The sequence below is a fragment of the Pyrgilauda ruficollis genome, unplaced genomic scaffold (genome assembly GCF_017590135.1).
Source record: "Pyrgilauda ruficollis isolate IOZ18807 unplaced genomic scaffold, ASM1759013v1 scaffold119, whole genome shotgun sequence".
NCBI classification, from domain to species: domain Eukaryota; kingdom Metazoa; phylum Chordata; class Aves; order Passeriformes; family Passeridae; genus Pyrgilauda; species Pyrgilauda ruficollis.
This window is the reverse complement of record NW_024510210.1, coordinates 918,585-941,649: the sequence shown is the minus strand read 5'-3', so window position 1 is coordinate 941,649 and position 23,065 is coordinate 918,585. Positions and strand designations below refer to the sequence as shown.

Below are 23,065 nucleotides of genomic sequence, written 5' to 3'. Positions count from 1 at the left end.
AGGCAGAATAACGCCAGCATAAATGTGTAGGTCCAGCCTTATCACAGCATATCAAAGAGACAAATTCAGATTTTTAGTTTAAGACAAGAAAATAACTAAAATTTGTGACAAGAAAACCTTTAGCAGTTCTCCATGGAATGAAATGTTAGTTCTGATTTGTCACGTGTGTGAGTACAATCAAACCAATGCAGCACAAATGTCACAAATTTCATTCTACTTGGTCACTATCCTCTCCAGCAAAATATGAAAATATGTAAGAAAAAAATTTAAAAATTTAAGAACTGGAGCAATCATATGACTGGTATCTGGTTTCAAAGGCATTACTGGGTCTAGGTCACCTGGTATCAAGCCTAATTTGGGTACAGAAAACAACAAGTCTCACAAAGCAGAGTTACAGAAGTCTAGAAAAACATCAGTATACATAACGACAAAACAAGACTGTGGACCACAATGCAGCAAGACTTTACAAATTAGGAAGTTTTATTCTGGAGTGGAATTAAAGCCCTTGAAGTGCTCCAGCTGCTTTAACTAAGGCAGCATCGCTGCCAACATTTCAGAAAGCTCAGGGAAAACACTGCTACATGCACACACCCAAAAACGAATCCTATGTGGAAATACCCAGTCCCAACACTTAGCTACTTTCAGGATTAGCTGCCTTAATATTTTTGGTGACCTGGAAGTAAAATATATTTAAAAAAAAAAAACAACCTTATAAACAAAATAATACTGCAGTTTAACAAAATGACACCTCACTATTTCTTGTATTTCCCTTAAATATTTTTGTTTCTCCCAGGGCAAAAACTGAATTTGAAGGTGTGTTCACACAGGTGTGTCAACCAGCTTGGAAATGGGGGGGGAAAAGAACCTGAGCTGTTTTAGGGCTCTTTCCCCACATACAGAGTTAGTGGTGGTTAAAGTTACTGTATGCGTAACAAAAATAATATTTATACTTGATCTTTGTCTTTTAGTTGAGACATTAAACACCAGAAGCCGTGATTACAAATAAACCAACCTTTTCCAAGGATTCGCTCTGCAAGTCTTCTAAACTACTTGACTTTTTTTTCTGTGGAACCCTTAAAAAAGGGAAAAAAGCTGCAATTAATACAACGTGGTTTGTTTGCACATCACCACTGTCTCATGCACAGCAGCTGCATAAATCACATAATGTCTACATAAAACGTAGCTCAGAATTAAGATATTTGTTTATTTTATAGTATTTTCAGTCTGAAAATCGTGGCATTGAGAACAGCAGTAGATGAAGGCAGAAAGAGCAACAAGGCATCCTCTGACCAGATGTGAAATGCAGCCAGGCCCAGTGGGCAGCTGTAGCCTTGCTCCTCCAGATGATTTTAGAAACTCTTAACAAGCACAGCAGTAACTCTGTGCAACATTTAGGGATTTTAGAAAGGGAAATAGTTTTACATTTCGATGATGTTTTACGCATTCTCACCTATTTGTGACTTCCAAAGATTCTTCCTGCTGAGAGGTTAAATTACTTGAGGATACTGGAATGCTTCCACTTTAAACAGAAATAAATTTATATATAAATATATGATATAGAAACATAAATATATATTTACATGTTATAATAGAAATACAAATATATATAACATAATGTAATATAATAGAATATACATATATTTTATATAAAATATAATTATATATTATATATTTACAATACAATCTAAATATATTTATATTATAATATATATAATGTATGTTATATTAAAATGCTGATTTATTCCTATACTTTAAACCTTAAACATCTAAGCATTGCAAACCTAATACAATATATATTTTTATATTATATATTTATAATATAATATAAAAATATTTATATTATAAATATATATATTATATAAAGATATATTATATACAAAAATGCTGATTTATTCCTATACTTTAAACCTTAAACATCTAAGCACTGCAAACCTCCACGACAAGCACAGCTTTCACAAGTGCCCCAAACTGCAGCAAAGCCAAGAACAGTCAAAAGAAGATGCCAACAGTGAAACAGTCTATAAATACAATAAATAATACAGTTTAGCAGCACAGGAGACAGAAAGGTCTTGCCTGATTTCCACGGCTTTGTGTGGCACTGGAGGGAGCACAGCTGGTGACAAATCTCCTGCAGAGGCCTGGGGAAGATACAAGAGTTTCAAGCCTGTAGCTCTGGTGTCTTCTGCTGAAATCTACTGTGCCCGTACCAAGAAATGCAAAAATTCGGCCAGGGCTGAACCCTCACCCTCGTCAGTACAGAGAAACCAACATCAAAAAATCATCTATACAGCAGAACCTGCTCGCAGAACATCTGTACCTCTGTTTTCAGTAATTCTCCTTGAGAGTTATTCAGAAGGCTCCACTTCCTTAAAGTTGCCTCAACTTCCTCTTCGCTGCCACCAGAGACAGGAGAGCCTGAAAGAATTACAGAGAAGAATTAGAAAGGGATAGAAACAGGCAAAGTTTTCTCTCTGCAGTATCAGCTCAACAATCCAGAGCATCATGGCTTGTTCCTTTTCTTTTTATTTATTTACTTAATGAACGTTCAGAGAGACATTTACTCTCATTCTCTATTTTTTTGTGTTAAATGCATTCACTCTCATTCCCTATTTTTTTGTGTTAAATACACTCACTCTCATCCCATATTTTTGTCTGTTAAATACAAGTTTCCATTCTGCCATGCAAGGCCTAAAGATATTGTTATTGCTTGTTAATGTGGTGGTGTGCATGGAACAAAACTGTCCTCTCAGAAGGCCAAGTTTCCCAGGTTCAATTCAGTGCTGAAAATTATGGTGGCAACTTAAAATGAGATTGTCCTAAAACCCACTCCACTTCCTACAAATGAGAAATGGATCACAGATTATTCTTCCTCCCCCCAGATTTTGAAGTTAAATACACAGAACTGTGTGCACCAAAGCAATGTGAGTTTTGTTCCTTCCAAACAAAACTTGTCTTCTCAGCTGTCAGGGCTTTCCTCAGTGGGAGGGAAATGAGTTCTCCCTCTCTAGGATCATTTTATGCTGTGAAACATGGCTGGTGGTCACAGGTCATAATGGTCACAGGAAACACCACATAAACTAAAAAACAAAAGCAGGAAATTATTCACAAGCTATTTTACCATGAGCTACAATCATTATGTCCTTGACCCTCCTGTACTGGCTTAGCAGTAGTGTCAGCTCCTCTATCCGACGGTCCTGTGGAAAACATTAAATAAATTAAATTACGTTTTAAATCCTTCCTTTTTTAACTGCAGGAACACTGTACTACATCTCTGTGATTTCAATGAAAACAGGCTCAGTCCTTCACATGCCTTGTAAGGAATGTTATTTGCCTTTGTACACAGTATTTGCTGGATAATGTGAATTTTTAGATGTAGGGAAACCAGAGGAGTTTGATATTAGGGCTTTCTTAAGAAATAAATGTTATGAGCCACATTAATATTCTCCAGAACTAATGTTTCCCTGTCTGGATTCCCCACTTGCTAAAGGAAGTTTTTAGGGATGCATATTATTGTCTATATGATCATATATGGGTGTGCCACCATCCAGGAAAATGCCACAGCTTGATTTGTTACCTCAAAAATGACAGTCTCCTGAAGAATGAACTCCCTTTCTCATTTAGTCCTTACAGAAAGTGTGTTATTTGGAACATTTCAGGGATTCAAAACCATCATTTCATTCTTAACATGAAGAACAGGGATTATTTTCTCACCTTTTCTTCATTTGCAGCCAATAATGTCTCCATTCCTATCTTCAACCGCTGAACTTCTTGGTCTGAAAATGTTTTAAAATGTTGTAAGAGAAATAAGACTTGTTATGTTTACTGCAAATAGATGTTTTTTGATACTTTGCCTATGTTCTTGCTAATAACCAAAACCATGTCAGTGGCATGGCCAGTGCACTACTAAACTACATTTAGTGTAGATTTTTTCAGAAGCTGAACTATAAAAAGTACTGCACAACACAAACATCCTGGTTTTGCTTACAAAAGACTACATAACACTATTTTAAACTATGAAAGTCAAGCAGTGGAAAAGAAAAGAAACACTGAAGCTCATTTTGCAAAAGATGAGAGTGTGTTTGCTGTTATATACTTAAGGAAAAAATTTAAAGTAGGATTGAAAATATATTCCATTAGAGAAGTAGCTAAAGTACATCCATGAACTTGGGAATGAAAACTAACAAAAACTGGTTTGATAGAAGGAAATTCTGCAAAATGTTATTTACTTAAATGTTTCAGTATGGGCAACTTGGTTAAAATCTGCATCACAAACTAATGGAGAATTTCCTCACACACAATTTAGTGATAGAAGTTGTCCAGTAATGTTAAAATCAAGTCAATTAAAACATCCTCTCTGAAACTGATGAGGCTGTTAATCACATCCTAACTTTGCTGAACCAAATTTCTCATTTTTCTCTACACAACAGTGCCAGCAAACCTTCCTGAGTAAACCAAGTGTGATGGAGACAGAACCTGAGAGAGCTCCTGTGCTGTAACTACCACAAAGCTATTCATGCTTTGACACTAAACCAGACACAACTGTTCCCAAAAAACCATGAAAACAGATATGGCAGCAGGCATGAAAGGAGAGAGGGGAAAGAAAATCAACATTGCCAAAGAGCATCTGTGAAAAGAGGTTTTACAAATGAAGGTTGAACAGAAAATGTCATAGCTAAACTATGTGAAAAAGCAGTAATTAGTTTTTATTGCAGGGGTTCTGGAAAGTGCACACCTTGCAATGATTAAGTTTAAAACATGTACATGAACTTCACAGGTGTTTTCTCAAAGAAGAGACACAGGACATGCACAGGCACAGCCAAATCAAAAACTAAAGCCAGCAAGGCAGTGGGCAAGCAATTGGGAGACTTTTAAAAAAATCACAGTCCTACTAATTTCTCTTTATAAATATTAGACTTCAAAAAGGCGTCAAGGTAGATTTAAGCACACTAAAGCAAATTTTACTTACAGTTTTCATTAACATCATCAAGTATGGGGACATTTATTCAGACTTTTTTTTTTTTTAATTTAATGCAGTGATTTAAAAAATAAAAAAAGCCTAAATCCTCCCCTCCAAAGAGGAAGGCTTTCAATTAAAGCTGTTTTTCCCATAATCAAATTGTGTTTGCATATGTGTAAATAAAAGGGGGTAATTGTTACGTTTTGGCTCTGTTAACCTTGACAATGTCCCTTTGATGTCCAACATTTTGATTTGTGAACCTCTGACCTTTATTTCTGCAGTGAAACCTCACTGAGCAGGGAAAGGAGCTGTCTGCTTGCTGCAAGCAGTGAAAGCAGTGTCTCATTTGTTACAATTAGACAGCCAAATCTGAACAAACATGGAATTATTGCTGCAGAAGGCATCTGAGTTAACATTGGTGTGAAAGGAACAGTGAGACAAAGCCAAAAGGGAATTGCAAGGCTTACGTTTTTCTTTTAGCCTTCTCCTATAAACTTCCTCTACGATGGTAAGTGGTGAGAGTCAAGTAAAGTATGTAGAAAAAGCACATATTAGATCAATTTTGCAATTTACTTAGGATATGCATTCTAGCATACTACTAGTACATTCACATCACTTTTCAACTTTATTTGAGAAGATCACCCAAAATTCTGATCAGTCAGTAATTTTTTTGTTTGTTTGTTTTCAGAAGGACTGTTTCTGTTTCCATTCAAATACAGTCCAAGTGCTTTCCTTGAATGTAGCCCACAGATTTTGTTGAGGGTTTGATTCTTCTGCCACTGGAATCAAGGACAGTTTCACCACATTTCTACAAGCTGAATGCTGCTGAGCTCTAGATTTACTGTCATACCACTATCTTTCCTTTGAAATACCCTAAATTGTTTGGGAATCTCACAGAAAATACATAATTCTATTAGTAGAAGGGTTCCTCTACCAAGCACTGCTGTTAGACAAACTAATTTTCTGGTTAGACATGCAGCTCTCTACATGCACAAGCTCTGCAGCTGAGCGAGATCACCACATGGAGATGTTAAGTCACTCTGCTGGGATGAACCAGAGGAGGTTCTTGGGAAGCCCTGGGAAGGAGGAAGCACAGCACATGGAAATTCACATCCCAGCCAGGGCAGCCTCGGGAAGCCTCAGTTAACACCCACAGAAGCTGTTAGAGCAGCAAAGCTGATGCCCTGTGCTAAACTGCTCATGAATACTCCTGCGTGGCTGAGCGTTGGTGCTGCAGGGGAAAAAGGTCCCTAATTCCATATTGTCCTGGCCCAGCAGTCGGCAGGAGCCCCAGGGAGTGAATATTTCAGAGAACTGTGGCACCACTGGTTGAGACCAAAGGCTAAACAAACTGGTTTGCTTGCCATTGACCTGTGTCAACAGAAACAAACAAAAACCTGCAATATCACAGAACCCTAAACCAGCCCAGGCTGGCTGGGACTCTGAAAAGTGCAAACTTTCATGGGACAGGGAGCCTGAACGACACACAGCCATGGAGAAAGGAAGCAATGACTCTTTTAGGGTGTTTGGACATTGAAACATCAGGCTTAGCTACTACCATGACCCCTTTTTCCCTTAAAAACCAGAAACTGTAAGGATTTCTCAAAGATATTTTCAAGGTATACCTGGAAAAAAAAAAAATCCCATTGAACTACGATGAGTCTTTACAATTATAAACAAAACACCAACAGAAAAAGTTTCAGGGCCCTGAGGATACTTATTTCAATTTGTGCTGCCTCTAGACTGGAATAGAATTTCACACATTAAAGGCCTCTACTCCACCAGAACACAGAATTAATTGACACCACTTTTCCTCTCATAATAAATTTTAAGTCCATTCTTGCATTTCTTTGTATCTCTTTGCAGTCCTGCACCACGCTGCTACCAAATCAAACTTAAAGTAGGGTTTTGAATTTTAAATTTTGTTTCCCCTCCTCTTACCTCTTTCTGCCACTTCAGTGTACGAGGAGGTCCTGGAGAGCTGACTTTGCAAGCGTTCTATCTCCGCATCTTTGAGAGCCAGCTGCTCCTGGAGCTGGGCTATCTCAGCCTGGAAAAGAGCACAGCAAAGTCAGAAAAATTTCCCCACCCGTTGTCTGTGAGTCTTTCCCAGGAAGGAGGAGATGCCTGAGTGAGGCTGTGATTGAGGTCAGCTACCAGCTCAGGATATTTCACAAACACTAGGACAACCATACGTATTTATGCTGCTATTGCTATTAGAGAAGCTCATTTTTCCTGATGCAATTAGCTCTTGGAAAAGGCAGACTAACATTTCCAAGGATTTATGTAGGTAAGGAAACTCTGGAAAGCTCTCAATGCTACAAAGTTGTTATAACAATAATAATAGAATAAATAAATAAATAAATAACGACTATTATAGGGAACTCAAACTTTGCATGAAGTCCTCTAAAAGATATCAAAGGACTTTTAAACAGATACTGGTTATTTTTATTTTATTTGTTATTTGTTTTATTATTTATTTTTATTTTTAATCCTAGTTACTACTTATTAGTATAACTGAGAATCCATTAATGCTGTGCCTCCTCAGCAAGATAACAAAACTGTTTTTCCTCAAAACAGCAAATAGGGTAGAAGGAAAGCACAGCCTGGAAAACCACCACACACATGCAACAAAATACCATATTCATTTACATTTACTGGAGATTTAGGGCTGCCACCAGATTTGGACAGAAAATCCCACATGAAAAATCTCAACAAGACAAAGGGAGAAGAATTCTGTGATTGTTCAGCTTGAAATGCAGTGATTCTAATCTGCTTTTTGTATTTATGAGAAAACTGCTAGCAGCATATTTTAGTAAGTCAGCAGTTTGATAAGAGTTTCTTCAGAGGTCTCAAAACCATTGTGTGCCAACATTCTACATTCCCCCTGTAAAAGCACACCAAGCCTCCTTGCAGATGAAGGACAGAAAGAAAGAAAAAAAGAAAAAAAAAAAAGGGTGGAGAAAATGGGAAGAAAAGAGCAAAGAAAAAGGACAAAACCCCCCAACAAATTTGACCAGTTTCTCAAAATAAAATACAGCAGGAAAGATGCAAAACCCAAACAACATTATCCAAACAGAGAGAAACATGGATTAATTAGCACACAAACTTATTTTCACCAGGAAGCAAGCAGTTGGATTGCAGGATAACGTCACTGCTCTGCCTAAAATTCCACATGGAATAGAAGAATCTGCCTTGTTGCATCTCTGAAGGGCTCCTACACTTCCCACTGACTAATATGCTTTTTATATCCAGCCATGGATTTATTCCAATTTCTCGTCTAAGAAGCTGGAACAACAGGAAGACAAAAGCTTGCAGACCTCTTAATGCCAGATCTGGATTTGCCTCCCCTGGTCTACTCAATCTCAGAACTCTTTCAAAGGCTCTCTTTTCCCTTAAAGTCTAACTCCTGTCATCTCTGATTATTTTTCTGCTTCCTCTCCCTTTCCTTGTACTTTTTTTCCTTTCCAGCCCTGCACCTTCTCTCCCTCAGTGGGTTTTATGATTCTTCTTTCCTATTTTCCTTCTGCCTCTACTTTTTCCATAATTTCTATCTGTTTTGGCAGCTGGCCACACACTGCTTGAGAAAATATTTTCCCAAAGACTGTTCATCTCCACCACGTCAGAGAAAACATTTTCATGGATTGAAGAACTATTATCTCAATGAGAAAAAAAGACATGACAGCAACATTCTGTTATTCATCCAAGAATTCTCAAAAGAAAGAAATGCTAATACAAATAATAGCTGTTTGTCATGTCTGGATCAAGCTATCAAGCATTAAATAGAAAATTCAGTTTAATAATTTGAAATGTTTCTCCAAGATTCAACCACAAGTCAAGAATCAGTCATTCATATCAACAGGGATTATTACAAAAAATGAAAGGAGATGTGATTACAGCACAAGAAGGAAAAATCATATGGTGCTTTTTAATCCAGTCGAAAAGGGCTAAAAATTCAAACCAGAAATAACAGAGAGAATGTTCCACTAGAAAGATTAATTGCTGGGGAAAATGATTAAATGTTTGACATGTCAAATTTCTCCAGATTATAATCCAACAGCTTTGCAGGACTTAAGGTCAGCAAAAGTGTAAGGGAGCCGTGCAGTGTGATATACACAAAGTCAAAGCAGATGACCTAATGGTGTATTTTGGGCTTAATGTCCGTGAAAACAAATACCGTAGTAAGCAAACACCCAACAAACTTTGCGTGCCTCTTCAGGAAAGTATATCCCACAGAGCTTGTCACCATTACACAAATCAAGGCCACGAAGCCTTCAAAGGGGCCTTTACTCTGGGCAGCTCTTTGCAAGTCAAAATGCCTTTTGTGGTTTCCTAAATTAAGAACTGCAAGAAGTACCAAACTGAAAACTGCATGAAGGGAGCAAAAGGCACAAAGAAGGCTACACCACCTTCAACCCAAGATATTTATTCCAAAGATGGTTAAAGAAAACTTGACTTCATAGCTACCCTTACACAAGGTAAATGTTGGAAAAGTAAATTTTGATGAGAAATGGAGCATATCCCTTCCCAGCTGACAGAAGCCTGTCATTAGAAAATGCCAAGGACTCTGCTTACTTTAGTTGCTTTCAATTTCCACTCATACTGATTTCTTTCGTTTTCCAGTTCTTCTACTTTAATTTTGAGGTGTCTGAGTTCCTGTAACAAACCCTGCAGAGGAAGAAGGAAATTAAAGGTAAGGTTTTCCTAGCAGATATTAATTTTTCACAGTCCTGAATTACAGATCATGCAGGAACCACATGGTATTCAACATTGAACTGCCACACTAAAACTGTGACCTGCTCTAAGAAGCTGTCCCTTAAATGTCCCTCCTCCCATTCCTTGATAGAATTGTATCTTGCTCATTCTAAAGGACAATATTGTTAAAACCTTGATGGAGCTCTGACAAGACAAAACGTCTTAAAATGAACTGAGGAAAGGAAAAGTTTGGAGAGGAAACCCAATTTTGGACTCCTGTGCAGTACATACATTAAGCACCACACTAACATCTTGGATTACATTAAGATTTATTTGGAATGACCCCTAGATTTGATTCTCAGATTATTTCTCTAACCTAAAGCCTGTAGTTCCAATAGGCCATTAAGCAGTTCTGCACAAAAACAAGCCCAGAAACAACAGCACTATTTTCAAAATAGATTTTCAAAATAGATGTATCACACAGAATAGCTATTTTTATAATATAAACCTATGAAATAAATTACTGAAAAACTCCCTCACAATACAAGAAGATTACTTACGAGTTCTGGGCATGCAAATTTTAAGAAAAGAAATGTGGAAACAATCTGATTTGAAATCAAGTACTAAAATGGTTTTTTCTAGGCATACCAGTATCATTCCACCTTCAGTGACATGAAGCCATTTATGCAAAGTAGCTTTCGTTTTGCCATGTGATACATTTTTGATTAAATACAACCAGGATCTGTTATGCAAATTCTGGTACCTGCTAATGGCAGGGAATAAAAAAAAAAAAACAAAACATGTTGGATTTGCTATTTTAAAAGTATCAGCAGATTAATTTTATTATGGTTCTTTTTAATAGAAAAAGAAAGGGTACATGTCAGAGAGTTTTAGCTGAAATTATTTGATACCTGTGTTAAGCTTTTAAGGTATCCAGGAATCAATAATCTGTGTTCAGAGGACTGGTTAGGTCACACCATCAAGCACAGCTGGGGTGGCATCATCAAGAGGAAAAGCAGCAAACTACAAACCATGCCAGCATGCTGCACAAAATCAGACAAATCTCAACCCCCAAATCCAAAAAACCCACACTACACCAGCATTGCAGACTTACAAGTGAAATGCAAACTACGAAAAGTCAGAAAGGGGTGATTTGGTTTTACAGATTTCTGTGCTGTAGTAGACAGCCATCAGTGGTGACCAAATTTGTCCCAGTAATTGGGGTGGCGAGTCTGGGGTGAGATTTTTTTTTTTCCTGGTCATTTTTTATGGCACTGTCATCACTCAAGCCACAAAGATTAATGCCAAAACATTCCCAAGGCAGCTCTGGTTAGTGGGATTTAGTTTCTGCAAGAGGGAGAAGAGGCAATAGAGAGGCTTCTGCCAAGGGGAGCTTCTCGTACTTCACACCGAGAGCAATTCTTCTGGCCCAGGGGCTCTACTGATCTTGCACCAGACTGAGGATCATTAGGGGTCAAGTCTGCTTTCCTATCTTGAGTCTTTCTTTCTTGGATCCTACTATTAATTTCCAGCTGCAGTCTACACATCTGCTCCTGTAGGTCACTGATCAGGTTCACTACTGACTGAAAACATGGGAGGAAAGGGAGAAAAAAAAAAGACAAAAATAAAAAGACAGGTAAGGAAAAAAAAAATGATGCAAAGAATATATTCCTACAGTTTCAACACAAAGAACTATGTGAAGCATATCAAAGGCAAACTAAAAAAGACAGATTATGTGTCTCCTTTCAGATAAAGTAGATATAAAAGAGTATAAACCTGGAATATTACACAAAGCCACAGTTTACATGGAATAGAATCTACATTCCAGACTAATTTATGATTCTGACTCAGAAGTTAAGATCAGAAACTTTTTTTGGAAAGTTTCACAGTCATGTGAGGGATCATTTGAAACACATTTTAATATGCTGGCTCAGAGGTACACTTTTGCTGAAATGGGACTTGATTGCATTCATTTGCACTTCCAAATCATCCAGTAGGAATAAACTGCAAAGTGCTTAGCTGGGGCCATAGCCTGCTCTTTCATAATTTATACACAGAATTCACTAGCAAAGTAATTCTGTTTCCAGGTTAGCATGGGCAGAAAAATAACTCCATCACCTCTCTCTCTATCTGGGCAGGATCTTGAGGTGGAGGAGGAGTTAAGCAACAGATGCAGGAGAAATCAGGAGGATAACACAGAAGAAAAAGTAATTATTTGAAAGTGTACCAGTTTGCTGGTCAGCTTCTTGGATTTGTGTGCTTCAGTGATACACACACACAAAAATCCAGCTTAGAAAGAAAACCAAAGTCAAGTATGAAAAAACATATGATATTTCACCTAAATTCCCCAACTCTGTAGCAAATAGCACTGAGTATTTTTTCAGGTATCATGAGTGAAGTGCCTTTGTCTTAGTTTTCAGGGACACTAATAACTAATAAGTTTTGTGGTTTCTCAGTCTTCTCAAGTGGAACAAATTTGAGGAGCTTAATCCATCTTTCAAAGGAGAGAAAAAGATTTCAGTGTACAGAACAACAGATGACGTGGCAAATAATTTTTTTATTATTTTCTTCATTAGAATTGCCAACAATCCTCCTGTAACCTCAACTCTGCAGGAAAATCAGAAGTTTTAGAGCTAGGGAACAGCAAGGGCAGGGCAGTAACAGCATCCACAGTCAACTTTAAACATTCACAAAGATTCACCTAACTCACACAGAGTTCCACACATTTGAGTATTTTCTAGCTCAGTGTTTAAGATGAAATCCAGAAAAGCCTTTACATCCATTTTACTTTGTACATGTTATGCTCATTCAGGATCACAATGTCTGATGATCATCCTCTTTCACCCAGCAAACCTTTAATGGACATAAATGAGGATTAGGTTTGGTTTTTCACCATCCTCTCCACAATCAGGTACCTCCCAGAGCAGCACCAGCTGGGGATGGGAACTGGCAGGACACACACATCCATCTCCCTCACTTTCTTTTGGCACCAAGCCTTGGCAGGAGCTCTGTCAGCCCACACCAGGGTCTGGATGGAGAGGGGCAGCTCCAAGAGGATGCAGATTTCTGAGCACAAACTGGCAGCTGCTCTGCGTGTGGTGACATGGGGGAGTCCAGAAACACTTCTGCTGCTGCCTTGCAATTCTCTCTTTTGCCTTATCGTTAAAAAAGGGGAAAGGGAAGCGTCCACAAACCCCACAGGACCAACTTGACGGTACAGAGACGGCAGAAACCCTTATCCCAGGGGAATTCTAGCTTGTGCCTTCGCAATTGTTTCCAGGTTCAAGGTAGAACAGGCCTTTTTGAGGTTCTTTCCCAGCATGAACATTCATGAACACTAACTACAACACCTTGATTCAGATGAGACAGCACACCAGACTCCCCAGAGGGAGTCAGTGCCTCACTGACTCAGGTTTCTTTGGAATTGCAAGTAGCTTTGCACTAGATATTTAATTCAGAAGTTGCAAGAGCCTCAAAACACTTGCCAGCAGCTTATAGCCAAAGCCACAGACTTATCCCGTGCTACAAGAGGAAGAAGCAGGACAGACAGACAGTTTCTTTTGTCCACATTCAGGTAGGGCAGACATCTGGGCAGCCATAAATCAAGGCTGCTTCCTCATACCTTGCTACATTCAGGAAAAACACATTTTCAAAATTTCTGAGGCTTCTCAGGTAAGAGAAAAGCCACACAACCCCTTCAGGTGAGAGTCCAGAAACCTTCATAGCATTACTGTGTCAAAAGTAGGACATTATTCCCCAGACAAGGAATTAAAGTGACAAAGCCAGGAGTGAGACAGTCGATGTACAAGCAGCTATTCTCCTGGCCCATCTGCAATATATATAAATAAATGGCACTTTATATTTAGTATGGACTTTTGAAGAGCCAGGGACAAGTGGCATTCAGTGTGAAATCAATACCTTTGAGAAGAGGTTAGAGATGCTTGATAAACTCTTTGCTGCTCACTAAAACCAAACCTAAAAGGTAAGGAAAAAAAAAATGATGCAAAGAATATATTCCTACAGTTTCAACACAAAGAACTACGTGAAGCATATCAAAGGCAAACTAAAAAAGACAGATTATGTGTCTCCTTTCAGATAAAGTAGATATAAAAGAGTATAAACCTGGAATATTACACAAAGCCACAGTTTACATGGAATAGAATCTACATTCCAGACTAATTTATGATTCTGACTCAGAAGTTAAGATCAGAAACTTTTTTTGGAAAGTTTCACAGTCATGTGAGGGATCATTTGAAACACATTTTAATATGCTGGCTCAGAGGTACACTTTTGCTGAAATGGGACTTGATTGCATTCATTTGCACTTCCAAATCATCCAGTAGGAATAAACTGCAAAGTGCTTAGCTGGGGCCATAGCCTGCTCTTTCATAATTTATACACAGAATTCACTAGCAAAGTAATTCTGTTTCCAGGTTAGCATGGGCAGAAAAATAACTCCATCACCTCTCTCTCTATCTGGGCAGGATCTTGAGGTGGAGGAGGAGTTAAGCAACAGATGCAGGAGAAATCAGGAGGATAACACAGAAGAAAAAGTAATTATTTGAAAGTGTACCAGTTTGCTGGTCAGCTTCTTGGATTTGTGTGCTTCAGTGATACACACACACAAAAATCCAGCTTAGAAAGAAAACCAAAGTCAAGTATGAACAGACATATGATAGTTCACCTAAATTCCCCAACTCTGTAGCAAATAGCACTGAGTATTTTTTCAGGTATCATGAGTGAAGTGCCTTTGTCTTAGTTTTCAGGGACACTAATAACTAATAAGTTTTGTGGTTTCTCAGTCTTCTCAAGTGGAACAAATTTGAGGAGCTTAATCCATCTTTCAAAGGAGAGAAAAAGATTTCAGTGTACAGAACAACAGATGACGTGGCAAATAATTTTTTTATTATTTTCTTCATTAGAATTGCCAACAATCCTCCTGTAACCTCAACTCTGCAGGAAAATCAGAAGTTTTAGAGCTAGGGAACAGCAAGGGCAGGGCAGTAACAGCATCCACAGTCAACTTTAAACATTCACAAAGATTCACCTAACTCATACAAAAGAGTTCCACACATTTGAGTATTTTCTAGCTCAGTGTTTAAGATGAAATCCAGAAAAGCCTTTACATCCATTTTACTTTGTACATGTTATGCTCATTCAGGATCACAATGTCTGATGCTCATCCTCTTTCACCCAGCAAACCTTTAATGGACATAAATGAGGATTAGGTTTGGTTTTTCACCATCCTCTCCACAATCAGGTACCTCCCAGAGCAGCACCAGCTGGGGATGGGAACTGGCAGGACACACACATCCATCTCCCTCACTTTCTTTTGGCACCAAGCCTTGGCAGGAGCTCTGTCAGCCCACACCAGGGTCTGGATGGAGAGGGGCAGCTCCAAGAGGATGCAGATTTCTGAGCACAAACTGGCAGCTGCTCTGCGTGTGGTGACATGGGGGAGTCCAGAAACACTTCTGCTGCTGCCTTGCAATTCTCTCTTTTGCCTTATCGTTAAAAAAGGGGAAAGGGAAGCGTCCACAAACCCCACAGGACCAACTTGACGGTACAGAGACGGCAGAAACCCTTATCCCAGGGGAATTCTAGCTTGTGCCTTCGCAATTGTTTCCAGGTTCAAGGTAGAACAGGCCTTTTTGAGGTTCTTTCCCAGCATGAACATTCATGAACACTAACTACAACACCTTGATTCAGATGAGACAGCACACCAGACTCCCCAGAGGGAGTCAGTGCCTCACTGACTCAGGTTTCTTTGGAATTACAAGTAGCTTTGCACTAGATATTTAATTCAGAAGTTGCAAGAGCCTCAAAACACTTGCCAGCAGCTTATAGCCAAAGCCACAGACTTATCCCGTGCTACAAGAGGAAGAAGCAGGACAGACAGACAGTTTCTTTTGTCCACATTCAGGTAGGGCAGACATCTGGGCAGCCATAAATCAAGGCTGCTTCCTCATACCTTGCTACATTCAGGAAAAACACATTTTCAAAATTTCTGAGGCTTCTCAGGTAAGAGAAAAGCCACACAACCCCTTCAGGTGAGAGTCCAGAAACCTTCATAGCATTACTGTGTCAAAAGTAGGACATTATTCCCCAGACAAGGAATTAAAGTGACAAAGCCAGGAGTGAGACAGTCGATGTACAAGCAGCTATTCTCCTGGCCCATCTGCAATATATATAAATAAATGGCACTTTATATTTAGTATGGACTTTTGAAGAGCCAGGGACAAGTGGCATTCAGTGTGAAATCAATACCTTTGAGAAGAGGTTAGAGATGCTTGATAAACTCTTTGCTGCTCACTAAAACCAAACCTAAAAAACAGCTGCACAAGATAAAGTGAAACCAATCTTACATATTAAAACTCACTCATATTTAGAAGGATGTTTTAATTTGCTTTCTTTCCTCCCAGCCCAACCAGAAAAATAATTCTATAGATAAATTCTCAGTGACTGAAAACAGCTGCTGTGAAATAAGCCAACACAAAATTAGAATAGAGAGAAAACATGGTTGAGCTGAATGATCCTGCAATGCCACATTTAATTTAAAACTTTTAAAGCCCCCTTATTATATTTAGAAATAGCAGGGTCAGCCTTGAAGTATCTGAGCAAGCTATTTAAAATGATTTAACTACTGGATGCCAAAACCAAGAGCAAACTACAGGTAGACTGTTTGTTTTTGTCAAAGGGTTACTTCATTAGACAGATGCAGTTGGGCAGTGGAGGCAAAGAGCTCAGGAAAACACTCAAAATATTACCAAATTGAAGCAGCTGTAATCTAATAATGTAAAGAACATTAATAAATTTCATTCTGATGTTTGAAATCATGTATGTATTGAAAAATTAGTGTAATTTACAGGAAAAGGAGCAGAAATAGGGTTAAAGCATTAGAATTCAACTAAGCATCTCATTTGATTGAAAGCAACTCGTGATAAATGGGATTTATGCTTACAATGGAGAATCTGAAATAAATACATAAATAACTCAACAAGCAAACCAAAAGTGCTGTTTGTTTCCCACACCTTTCCTTGCTTTGCACACACAAATTTTGCAACTTTCAACATGCCAGAAATCTAATCACACCTTGGGATAGTAAATAATTCAGCACACACTCAACACAACGATTCTCAACGTCTCCATCAGATTAGAACCCTTTTTTCCATCTCAGCAGGAACGTGTCCTATCACTTTGCAGCACCACCAAGGCATCCAGGCTGTTAAAGCTCAACCTTCCCACCCAAGGGGGCACACACCACACTGCAGCAGCAGAATTTCACAGCTCACAGGACCAGACCTCCCAGGCACTCAAAAGTCCTGTCCATAAAAACACACCCAAAATCTTTGCTGCTTTCCAAGAGCCAGGCTGGCCCTGCAATAATTTAGGCATCCTCAGCCCTGTATTCCACACACTGGGAGCAGGTGCTGCTCAGATTTTCAGGTAGCTTGAGAGTGCTCAGGCCCCCTCTGTACACAAGGCACTGGCAATTATGGCTGAAAGAGCATGAGAAGGGCCACAGGTGGTGAAAACAGCAGCTGGTGCCTCTCTGGCTTGCAAGCTCTGCCAGAAATTGCTCTCTTTATGTTATCTTTGAATCTCTAAAGAAAACTTCAGAGAATAAATAAGTTGAAAGCAAACACACCCCAAATGAGCCACGTCACTGCAGGCAAAGTACTGATGCATAGTTATCACCTATTCCACTAGCAGAGTTATGGAGAGCAAACAGTTCCTAATGCTGCTTGGATTTCAAATCCTCCCAAGTCAATATGGAACAAAGTTTGGGTGGTTTTTTTTTTTTTTTGGTTTTTCCCCAGTCAGCAATGTATAAATCTCAGACTCAGCAATCCTTCCTTTCCAGGCAGTCCTCTCCTGCTAGCTGGTCCCCTAACAGGACCACTGAGTAGAGCAACACATTTGTATGAATTTTTTCTCTCTTCCATGATTGCTTCCCTTCCCAGCTCCCACCTGCTGCTCACCACCATGACGGATGTTGCTCAGACGAATTCCCTGTTTCATACTCTCTTTTTTAACCAATACAGCAAAACCCAAAGCTCCTTTGATGCCCAGAGCTCTCCACAGCTGAAAGGGAGTAAGGGCTGGAATTGCCTCCAGCCCATGATATTTTCTTTTGCAGTATTTATTACGTAGCCACAAGGGGAAAGACACATTTGAGGCAAATGCCCTCCCCCAAGTGCCACAAATACATTAAAATCCCCGATCTCAGTGCTTGTGGCACCCCTGACACTACTGAGCTGACAGTCTTTTCTGCCACAAAATGAGGGAAGAGCTCTGGAAGTCCTGTCACAGCCATGTCAGTGCAGCTCCCAGGGAAAGGAAAGGGTTAAGTGAACACCCACTGCAATAAATGCTTCTGGAAGGGACTCTGCCTTGATGAAAGCCAAACAGCAACCTCTGAAGTATAATGAGAGAGAGGAAAACAAACCACATCCCAAAAATGCATAATCCTGAATTCATAGGATCAGTGATAGGGGCTGTGCTGCCGGCATGGGAAATCCTATTCCCTGCTGACTTCAGCCCAAAAGCTCAGGTGTGGGACAACACACCACAGACATGGAAAAAAATTAAAACAATGAAAGAAACTCACCTCAGCTTTGTTCTGCTTCTCTTCATATTCACTCTGCTCCTTTTCCATACCAACCAGCTTAATCTTCAGGTCTGACACTTCAGCCATCAGATCTAATTTCTGAGTCTCGAGCGATGTGCGACTTAGCAGCTCCTGAAAGCAAAGTAGAATCATTTCCCCAGTTATTTATGTGAGCACTGACAGACTGCCATGTGTTTTATTGGCAGGCCCATATTAAACCCTCAGTTTGAACCTCAATGTGTTTCTCAAGTGCTGCAGTTATTTTCATCTAAATGTTCTGTGTTAATCACCAAACCACTGTGTCCCACTCCTTACTTCAAGCAAATGTGTGGCAAAGCTAATCCCTGGGCTAGACATGAAATCAAAAACAATACTGAGGCTGAACAAACCCAAACCTCCATAATGGCACATTACAAAAGAGTTGGCGTCTTCCTAAAACACTCATCAGCCAAAGTTATGCTTTAGGATTACCTCGTAGACCTTCTTGTCACGTGTTATCCAATAAAGGATGTATTGCAGAATGAGCACCTCAACCCAAATTGAGTAGCAGAGGCAAGCAACACCTCTACCTGCACCAATAAATAGTAACTTACACGGTGTGGTACCTGATGGCTTTTGAGAGTTGTGCAGTGTGGAGGGAACTGCAGTGAAAGAAATGTCCCAAGTGGAGTCTAAAAGGCAGTGTCTGAACCAAGAAATGCTGTAAAGGAGAAATAACTGCTCATGGCTTTTGCTTGTGTGCCCCAAATTTGTTTTGCAGATTGCAGAGTAGACATGCTTTGGATGGAGTCATATCAGTGTGTTTGGAGAATGGTTACCATTTACACCTTCATTGAGTCTTTCATTTTTCAGGAAAGCCAAGGCAAGAAACCATCCAAAATTTAACAGAGTGTACCACATACATCAAATGCCTCTGTCACCTCTGTTTTCAAAAAAAAAAAAAAAAAGTCCCATCAGGAGTTTAAGCCTCACTGAAAAATTCATACTTTGTTTTCCAAGTGCCAGATTGATTTTTAACAAAAGAATGTAGGTTTCCAGATGGTTAAAAGATTTTTTTGGATAATTTTTAAATCCCATTAGTGTGTTGATCACATGAATCACACTGAGGAATCACAGCAGACTGTGCTTTGAGTTACATGGCAGTGATTTAACTGAAGTTGCCACAGTTAGTCTGGATCTACACCAATGTTATTGAGGGATCAGAAATCACCACGTCCAGCAGCCTTTTCTCATCTCTTCCTCTGCCCCAAACTGTACAGCACATTGCTGACCATGGCTTGGAGAAGCCACAAAGGCTATTTCAAAGATTACAGAGTCAAGGTTCATTTCAAAATCTGCTCTACATGTAAGTTATTTTAGTTTGGTGGGGAATATTGCACAAATTAAAAATAGTACTAAACTTGCATCTGTATTGCAACACTAATTATCTAAGCCACCCACTATTCCCAATGCCATGCCCACTCCTGCTGACATTGGCAATGATATTTATGGATGGATGGGAAAATAAACAGAAATGTAACCTCGTGGTTTTGGCTTTTTTTCTTTTTTTGTCTTCTCCGAATGAATTAAATCAAGCACTAATCAGAAAAAGATATTGCACTGACTTTTTTCTAATTGAAAAGCTCTAAGAGGCAGTCACTTAATGAAATCATAGGAGGAACTGCTTTCTACACAGGTGATTACAAATTACAATTATAATTATAAATAACTCCTCTGTCTTCCAGAAAAGCATGAATTTGCAGGAGTTTCAGAGGCACAGCCCAGCCCAGACTGGAGCAGGATCTGCTGTTGAGACAGCAGACTGCTGCACGTTAAGGCAGAGTTAAAAACGGGGGCTTTGACATGAAATAAAGCCACTGAACATCAGAAAGAAGAGCAGGATGAGGCAACTCTGGTCCCATGGACAGACTCTATTCACTCTTGAGCTAAAACAACATTTAAAATTTTTTTGGACACTGACATGGTGTTCCATGATATGGGAGGAATATTTCTTAATAAGACAAGGAGCCGCAGCATCCCTCTAGGGATTTTAAACAAAAGACCTATCCTTAGAGTGCACCATCTGGCATTACTTCTTATTTTTCCTACAGACCCCTAAATTACCCTTAGTTATGCAGTGGAGAGGAATCCACACTCACTCCTCTCATCCCAAGTTCAGGAGCTCTGCGTGAACGTGGAGGCACTGCCTGCTCCAAGCGAGCATGAAGGCAGCTGCTTGGGTTTACTTTGCTTTTAATCAACTCAAACACAATTTTACAATTTGCTCTGAAGCTGGGGAATCAGATTCTCAGCTGGAGTAAACTGGCATAAATCTCGTGACTTAAAATAGGCAAACCAGCTAACTGCCCCCGGTTTGTTTTCAATGGAGCTCCTCTGATTTAAAACAGCTGACAATTCCTCTTGCATCCAGAGGACCTGACTTGAGCTTTGAAAGCAAGTGCCGTTTAAAGTAAATGTCTCCTCTTGAAACAGGAACATCTGGAAGCAATTATTTTCATCTTCAAGCAGATGCTCACAGTGAACAGCTCATTAAGAATGTGAACCATTTTGTTACAGAGAAATTATAGTGTATTTCAGCGGTATGATGCAACTTGAATTCAGCCAGAATAAATATGCAATTGTAAGAAAAGAAAATACAAATTTATGTTATTGGTTTGAAAGCAAAAAAAAAAGATAATATAAGACAGGCAAAATGGTAATTTAGGCTGTAGCAGCTTTAGGAGGATCTTAGCTGAAAAACAGAACAGATATAGAATATATCCTAGGGAGTCTTCTTTAGAAGCAAGATACTTGTTTTTAGTTTTAAAATATACTGTACATTATACTTTGCCAGTGTAATTTTCCTTCTTAAAGACCTTTATCTAAACTCAACTTTTAACTTTAAAAATTGAGGAGGTATGCAGAAGCAATGATATATGTGTACCAGACAGATCAAAGAGTAGCAAACTATTTCCAAACACACTACTTTAAAACTCACACTATATATTTCTAAAGTACTTAATCAACTTTTCCAGTATTCCCAATGAAGCTGTAGCCCATGCTGTATATCTCACTCTCACATTTAGTTGCCTTGGAAAGACACAATTCTTATAAAACAGTTTATAAAATGTAACATGACAAAAATAGCTTGAAAAGAGGACAATTTCTTAGGCTCTCAGCTGCAAGCACAGAAAATTCCAGGATATTTAGCTCTCCACAAAACAGAGGAAACAATCATGCCATACACTGATTGAGAAACCATAAGTAAGATTTTAGTCAAGAGAGGAGGGGGGAAAAAAACCCCAAAGATCCCATTTTGCACTTGTGCACCCTAGAAAATACAACATTTGAAAAATCCCTTACTTTTCACCCTTATTAAAAACCTTGAGAGAGACAGACAGACCAAGCTACCTACCTGGGAAGCAAAATGCAGCCAGAAGCCCCCCCAATGAGGACTGCACTTCTCAAGAGCTGTGTGTCAGCTGTGGCAGAAATAAGATATTTGCTTAGCTGGAAGCACAGCTGAGAGCGATGTACGTGTGCAATCACCATGAAATGGTGCAAGGCAGTAGCAGGCAGGGAATTACAGCTCTCCAATTCATCATTTGCCCATTACATGGTTAAGGCAGGGAAAGGACAGAGCTTCCCATAGCCCTGCCAACTTGACCAGCCCTTGGATCTGCCTGAGGAGCAGATTCCTGCCCACGTTAACTCCAAAAGAGCAAAGTGGAGTGCTCACCTGGAGAGACAAAGCTGCACAGCTTGGGAGCACGCTCTGAAAACCTCAGAGCTCAACCAGAGCAGCACAGAGCACACTTCAAAATCTGAAACACTAAGCCAGCTGCTGGCAAGAAGCTCCTGCATGCTATAAACAAGTGCTGAAATTCATCTAAGATCAGATAACTCGGGCAACTGAAAGTTGAAGGAATGGTCTTCGCCAGCCAGCAAAGTTCCTGAGGAGCAAACAGATACACACCAGATTTATGCCCTGCAACCAAGGCAGGATTCTGGCTCCCCTGAGCATGAGACAGCTGCAAAACCAGAGCAGGTACACACTGAACAGTGCTGGATTCAAGTTCCTACTCTGATACAGCTCCTCCCTGCATGCTTTTAATCCAGTTTTTAAAAAGGCTCTCCACTGTCTGACACACCTTCTTCTGGCCCTTGCAACAAGGCAGAAGTGAGCCATAAACTGACGCGAGAACAGAGATCCACTCCTGTTTACACTCAAGCATTTCAGGTTTTATGTGTATTTTTTAAGGCACAAAGAATCCCAAAACCAAGTCCTTTGTACTTTTCAAAAGAATTCACTTGATTGAAGACACAATCATGTTCACACAACAAAACTATCCAACATGAGTCCCCCAGATTGTGTCAGGAATTATTTGGAAGGCACAAGGTCACGGTCAGACCACATCTAGGATTTGGTTCAGCTGCAGGAAAGACTCTGCCACCCAGACCAGAATTGTTGTTGGGTAAGCAAACTGCTGTCCTTATGCCAGAGAGCTTGGAATGGAAATTGCTATCTGTTAAACAAATAAAATGCAGCTCTGGAATAGCAAAGAGGCAACAAACTAGATTTACTGGTGACAATTACCAACAAATGCACGCAAAGGCACCGTGGAGGTGAAGTCTGTGTGTGCAGAAGTTCACTTTTCAGAGGGACATGGCACAGCTGTCAAGCCTGACAGCACAGATTCCACAGCCCCGATGTGTTTACATTAGGCATGGCTGGTACTCTCTGTTATGGGGCAGTTTAGGCAACTTTACAGAGCAAAAATTACTGTTTCCAACTCTACAGCACGTTGATAGGAGATTCCCTC

The 23,065-nt window shown here is 39.5% G+C and overlaps 1 protein-coding gene across 9 annotated transcripts in view; it reads right to left on the bottom strand.

Annotated features, from left to right (window-relative positions):
• The window catches only part of PPFIBP2 (PPFIA binding protein 2), a 96,437-nt gene that overhangs the window by 14,115 nt on the left and 59,257 nt on the right, over positions 1 to 23,065 (bottom strand). For 5 of the 9 annotated variants that reach the window (XR_005956688.1, XM_041485560.1, XM_041485577.1 and 2 more), the window contains 11 exons: positions 18,264 to 18,395; positions 11,056 to 11,235; positions 9,533 to 9,625; positions 6,899 to 7,007; positions 5,425 to 5,457; positions 3,712 to 3,773; positions 3,119 to 3,194; positions 2,318 to 2,415; positions 2,074 to 2,138; positions 1,451 to 1,519; positions 1,013 to 1,073 (listed from right to left, as the gene is read on the bottom strand). Coding sequence is in view for 8 of the 9 variants with exons in the window: in XM_041485560.1 (XP_041341494.1) it covers positions 1,013 to 1,073; positions 1,451 to 1,519; positions 2,074 to 2,138; positions 2,318 to 2,415; positions 3,119 to 3,194; positions 3,712 to 3,773; positions 5,425 to 5,457; positions 6,899 to 7,007; positions 9,533 to 9,625; positions 11,056 to 11,235; positions 18,264 to 18,395 (978 nt within the window). In the remaining variant the exon portion in view is untranslated. The remainder of the gene's footprint in view (positions 1 to 1,012; positions 1,074 to 1,450; positions 1,520 to 2,073; positions 2,139 to 2,317; positions 2,416 to 3,118; positions 3,195 to 3,711; positions 3,774 to 5,424; positions 5,458 to 6,898; positions 7,008 to 9,532; positions 9,626 to 11,055; positions 11,236 to 18,263; positions 18,396 to 23,065) is intronic. The other 4 variants (XM_041485609.1, XM_041485624.1, XM_041485586.1 and 1 more) reach the window with 3 other exon arrangements.